The sequence below is a fragment of the Cariama cristata genome, unplaced genomic scaffold, assembly GCF_000690535.1.
Source record: "Cariama cristata isolate BGI_N322 unplaced genomic scaffold, ASM69053v1 scaffold32438, whole genome shotgun sequence".
In the NCBI taxonomy this organism is placed as follows: Eukaryota; Metazoa; Chordata; class Aves; order Cariamiformes; family Cariamidae; genus Cariama; species Cariama cristata.
Window position 1 is genome coordinate 22,285 of NW_009631143.1, and position 6,000 is coordinate 28,284.

The 6,000-nt window shown below is 36.4% G+C and overlaps 1 protein-coding gene across 1 annotated transcript in view; it reads right to left on the reverse strand.

Annotated features, from left to right (window-relative positions):
• The window catches only part of ITGB3BP (integrin beta 3 binding protein (beta3-endonexin)), a 30,043-nt gene that overhangs the window by 12,463 nt on the left and 11,580 nt on the right, over window positions 1-6,000 (reverse strand). The window contains 1 exon segment of the mRNA XM_009705852.1: window positions 1,557-1,629. Coding sequence (XP_009704154.1) covers window positions 1,557-1,629 — 73 coding nt within the window.

Sequence of the window (6,000 nt, forward strand, 5' to 3'; positions counted from 1 at the left end):
TTTTGGAGAGAAAGTGTGCCAGACCTACAGAAAGGAGAATTTATGTAACACTGAATCGGATGCACAGGTACTGGGCCTGAATGAAATACAGGACACTCACATTACACAGAATGATAACAAAAATTATAATATTGTAGAGGAGAGAAGAGGAGATGTGGTATAGCTATGTCAATGCAGAGCTGTGAATTAGACTTTCTTGGACAGATGTCAAAGATGTATGTCAGGAATCCACCAGAGGACAAATGGAAGCATCAAATAAAAAGGCAGGAAAACACAACAGGATAATAAGATTTCAAGAACAAAAATATAGACAATGTTGAAGAAGAATGAGAATAAAGACATCTTTTTGAAATTTTGTTAATAAGAGAGCACAAGAATCTCTGGCAAATGCCATTTCAGTTGAGTAAAAAGGATGGAAATGGATGGAGGACTATCTAGGATACTATTGTATTAGTGGCAAGAAGCATAAACATGCTTATTGAGGAAAGACACTTTCAGATTTTTAGCTGGACTAAAGCTTAAACTCAAAGTAGTTTTACTGAGCATATACAACCTCTATATTAAAAAAACCTCCTAGCTTCCAGGATTTCTGAAAGGGGTAACTTCCCATAAAGATGAAAGGCATCCCTGACACAATACAACTTAGAGAGATTCACAGCTTTCCACTTTTTCACCAAATACTTCTTTTGAAACAAATACTTCTTTTGTCGACCTCTTAGGGATAGATGTGTGTGTTTTGGCTGAAATACATAATACGCTTAGCCTGACACCTCACTGTTGGCACAGAAAACTTCAGTTCACTTTTCAGCTGAGATTTGGCAACGTTATAAACAATTAAATATGTTTTCGGTAACAGAAAAGATTAAGTAATACTAACAACATGAGACACTAGCAGCCTGACTTCTAACATATTTTACCACTTCTCCTTCCTCACACCTTTCAAGTTTAGGAAAGCAGTTTACTAGATACTTCACCTGAAACATTTATTTAAGTGCTTTACTACCTGTGGACTGCTCAAAGTCCATTAATGTCAGGAAGCTTATAGCTTAGGATAAGATCGAGGCAGAAAAGACAAGAATTTGAAAAGATTTTGCAAAGCAAACGTGAAATTTCACCATGACCATCTGTGGCTAGTTTTTAATCAAAAAGTGTCCTGCATTACTGGCCCTGTATCTTTGGCAGTTAACGCTTCCAAAAAGAAGGTAAAGGAATGTACACTTTCAGAAGAGTCTGGAAAGGCAAAACATATCTTCCTTTCAGTAGTTTAATTATGATACCTCATTACGTAGTACTATGAGCATGACTCCTGTAAGCGGCAGTGTCATATGCCCCACACTACCACTGAAATACAGAACTGGCTGGACAGTTGTACTGCAAACCCTGCATTAATCTGTACCTATAACTGTAAGCTTGCCATTCAGTGCCTTTGAATATCCAATCCTGTGGAATTAGAAGTATTAAAAAATAATCGCTATTAATTTAACTGTGTATGAGATATTAATCTTTCCTAAGTAAAAATCACGGCACTGCACCAACAATGCACTTAATACACTTACGCGTACTCCTCTGTTTGAGGCTGCCCTCTTCTGGATAATCTGCTTTTGGAATCGTTCTGCTCAGTTCCATCTCCTAGCAGGTTCACAAGAAAGAAAAGAAACAATAAAGATGAAAACAAGATATCGAATATTTGAAGCACATTAAAAAGGTGTTAGTATGAACCTTGACCATTGAATGATCTTTTAGGAAAGGAAAAAAACCCCAAAACTCACTTACAAAGCAGGACAGATTTCCCTTGTAACGAAACACACTATAATTTACAATAATTTATAATGATAGTTCACTACAATTTACTCTTTCGTAATTTGACCTCTCATCAATTCACATTACATTTTTACTTGTGGAAACCTTGGGATTATAGCATTAATAGCTGGAAGTTAGTGTAATTCTGACAGATAGTTACCGTGTTCTACTCAGAAGCTTTTTATCCTATTAACTGCCTAAATACAGCATATTAGCACAGAGCATTATCATGAAAATACTGTAATGACCCAGCAGTGAAACCTCCATTTTCCTTTAACAAAAAGTGCCTGGCCCCCAACTCCATCTTGTAAACAGCTACAAAGAGATACTGCAAATTACTTCCAAAGGCTCTGACACGCTACATTGACAATATAATATTCTAGCTCGTCATATGATGGGGCATGATAAATCATATGCCAGTTGCCATTACTCTGCATGGCGAATCATATTTTTGCCTTTCAGTGCATTGATATTTTGAGCAGTTGCATGTTTCTGTGAGGAAACAGGAATAGGATACTACCACAAAAGTCCATTCCCATGGATTTGTTAATAATACCTAGGCTCACACGTGGTGTTGGTAAACTGGTGAACTGCCTTTCTGTCACTGTAGGTTGGCAATTCTTAAACGACCGAATTCCAAGCTAAGCGTCTAACGCAGACTGCTCTCCCAAAGCACATGGACAGGGAGATGCTTTCAGTGATGCTGATCAGATTAAGGAAGTTAGTGCTGCACAAAAATAACATCTTTGACTCACTGGCTGCTATCTACTTGAGATCGTCCAACAGCCATTTACGAAGGCCTCATTACGTATATCGTTATGTATAACAATACGCCTCTCATCACAAAAGACTTTCTGAACTTACAACTATTTACACAACTTATCACAACCTATACAATTCAGACAGAAATCATATTAGAACAAAAACAGATTAAAATTTTATCTTGTGTATCAATTACTATTGTTTTTAAAGTCAGTACATTAGCTTGTTAATTCTGCTTGCCCTCCAATTAGCGTATCAGGAGTGTGAGGTACCAGCAGAAAAAAGTACTGCATCCCTCCTAACTAATACTTAAAAAATAGTATATACTGTGTCACATTTGGTAGGATCTCACAGTACAACAGTCTTTGGTGAATCTACTGAAAATAGTAAGGCCATAACTATTCATGGTGTTGCGCTCCACGGAATCTACATGGTCAGCTTTCAATACTTCTAAGTGTTATACCAGTCTAGGTTCCACCAATAAAGAGCTCACATCTGAACAGCAGAAATGATTTCTATTTAATCATGGCTGAAGTTGAAGACGACATATAACGTGGAGTTTTTGTAACTTCCACCTTAAGAATTTCCCCCCTCAACAGTATCAGTCACATACTCAGTCTCTCATTTTCTACTGCAATGTATAAGCTCCCTTTCTGGACACAGTTCTATTCTCCTGTGCAATGGATTTCTTTTGGATCTGATACTCATTGAAGACAAAATGGTGGAGGTGTACACAGACATATGAAAGGGGAGAGGCATAATCATGCATTCTTCTTTTTTTCTGATAACAGTCTTCCCCTTAAACGATGAGATCATTAGTGCATTTGACAATTAATGACTTAGAATTGCACACCAGTAATTCAGCTTTAGATTCACTATACTTCTAGCCATTCAGACTATATTCATCTATGCAATACTCAAGAAAGATCTTTTTTTCTGGTGCCAAAGAAGTTCACAAGGTGTTCTAAATTACTTCTTATCTATTGTCCCTCCAACAGATACATACACATTCCTACAAATGCTTCTATTGAACAGCTGTTATTGTAAGGTGAAATTCACCTTTAAGTGAAAGATTTGGAGGAAACTACAACAGCTTTTTACCGTGGCCTTAACAAATGCATTGATCCTAGAGGAGACCCTCTGAAATGAGCTGCTTTTCACGTTCCACTGTAACATGTCTCCTTTCTGACATCAGACTAAAAAAGAGAGGCCACACTAAGCATTAAATGCTTTGATTTCTTCTTGCTAGATCTAAATTGTTACATACAAGTATCAGCACTCAAGGAGAAATTAAGTTTTAATTTTAATATTTTGTAAAACTTCTGGTAATACCTCAGAATGACAAGTTGTTTAATGACAAGTTTAAGCTGTTCCACTACAGTAGCTAAAGGTTAGGACTCCAAAAGTTTTCATTTTAAATCTAAGTACTCACAGAACTTGGACTTAAATCAGTCCTCAGTTACCAAACAGATACTACTTTTAGACCAGTACTACGGAATGGTGGAACCCTGGATTGATTTGAATAAAAATAAAATGAGTTAAAATAAATTTTAAAAGTATGTTAGCTAACAATGAGAAACTAGTGAAGATTTAGTATTCTGTTATTTTAGAAATTTATGTCATAAATGAATTGTGAGATTTTGGGTAGTTAAGCAATATATGAATTATCAGGTAGCCCAACAGGACATACACAAGACAACATCATAAAGACACACTATCTTATAACTGGGTTGGTTCGTGTCTTCTCCTAAAATAAATGTTACTTTTGAACAATCTTAGCATTCTGTAGGTATTTAGTCTTTTTAGAGGCACTTCTCCAGGCTGTTATTCAAAAGAAAGTCATGTTCATAAGACAAGTAATTTCCATCTGTCTCCTCAGTGAGACAGACGCATGCTATTTTGTGTACTTTGCACAATGCAAAGTAAGTTTTCATGGCTAACGGCATTAATTTTGTAATAATTGTCATTCTGTTGTTTTCTTACATATTGGTCACAGAAAAACAGAATATAGATTATACTCTGACACCTCACCTACAAGTGATACGTGTAATCTATTAAAACACCACAACACTTAAAATAAAAGTATGTTTTCAGAAGAAGAAAATAAATTGTGGGTTTAAAAGGACAACCTGAAACCTGTGATATGAGAGGAAGTCTTATAAACCACCATCTTGTAGCTATATGAACACAGGAAAAAAAAAGATGGCTAGTACTACATTACTGAATAATTATCTGTCTAAATGTCAGCTATGATCATATGATCAGCCTTTTTATAGGCAAAAAGAATGTTCCCTTATGTCCATACTCAATGTCAGTACGGAAATACAGTACATATTCACCTTTCCTATTGACATCCTAATATACAGGCATTTTAATACAAGACATTTTGCCCCCTTTTTTCTTTCACCTAAGAGACAAGGTATGTAACGCAAATGCAGAGATGCTGAAAAAATTTTAAAACTTGTAGTAAATTTCAACGTTGTGTATTATCATGCGTTGTGCCACCAAAAAGGCACCGACTAAAACAAAGGAAAGAGGTCATTAAAGCAGGTAATCACAAACACGTAGGGATATTCAAGAGAACATAGCTAAAGAGTCATAGCATTTTTAATTTTATATCTGACTGCTATCATTATATACAATTTTAAAAGCTTTTTGCAAAGGTAAGTGTTAAAGTGCAGGTGGATATCCAGCCAGGTTGAGGTATAGCTTCATATTCTGCAGACAGCCACAAAATTAAAATCTGCATTTATACATAAAAAAGGAGGTTTTCTTCCCCGAACTGCTTTTGTAATGTGGCAACACTAACTGAAATCTTCCTGCTCCCAGTGCCTCAGACTGTAGTCAATGAGGACATAGATTGTTCTAATCCGATTCTTCCCTCAGGATACAGGCAATCTTAATTCAACGATCATCGGCGGCTAGGTATAACATGCAATCACTTTGCTTGAATCTGAATACTTACTGCACCATTCTGGGTGAGAATGTAGGATGCCACATCATGACAAAACAATTAACTGAAGTATGGTATGAGCTGATCTTTCTATGACATGATGGATGCCAGTACAGGCATACCAGTTGATTGCCCTAACAACAGCCGTATCTCTGATGTGATGGAGAACACCTATTGGCAACTCTTCTCATCGAAAGGTTTCTTTGTAGAGATGAACAGATGCATATTTACCATGGGAGGGCGAAGACATATAGGCCCTTCATTTCATCCAGGATGTACCATAAAATCCTGAGATTGGTATAGAAGTTAATACATGCAACACAAAACTTCCTTCTTACTGATGACAGCAGAGACTGCCACAGAAATCTGACCTGGGAATACTTTGGAAATGCCTTTCTCTCTGTAGAAAAACAAAGTACATAAATTTACACATCAAAGACATAAGTTCCCTAACAAACTAAGTCAGAATGCTGCTCATCGGAAGA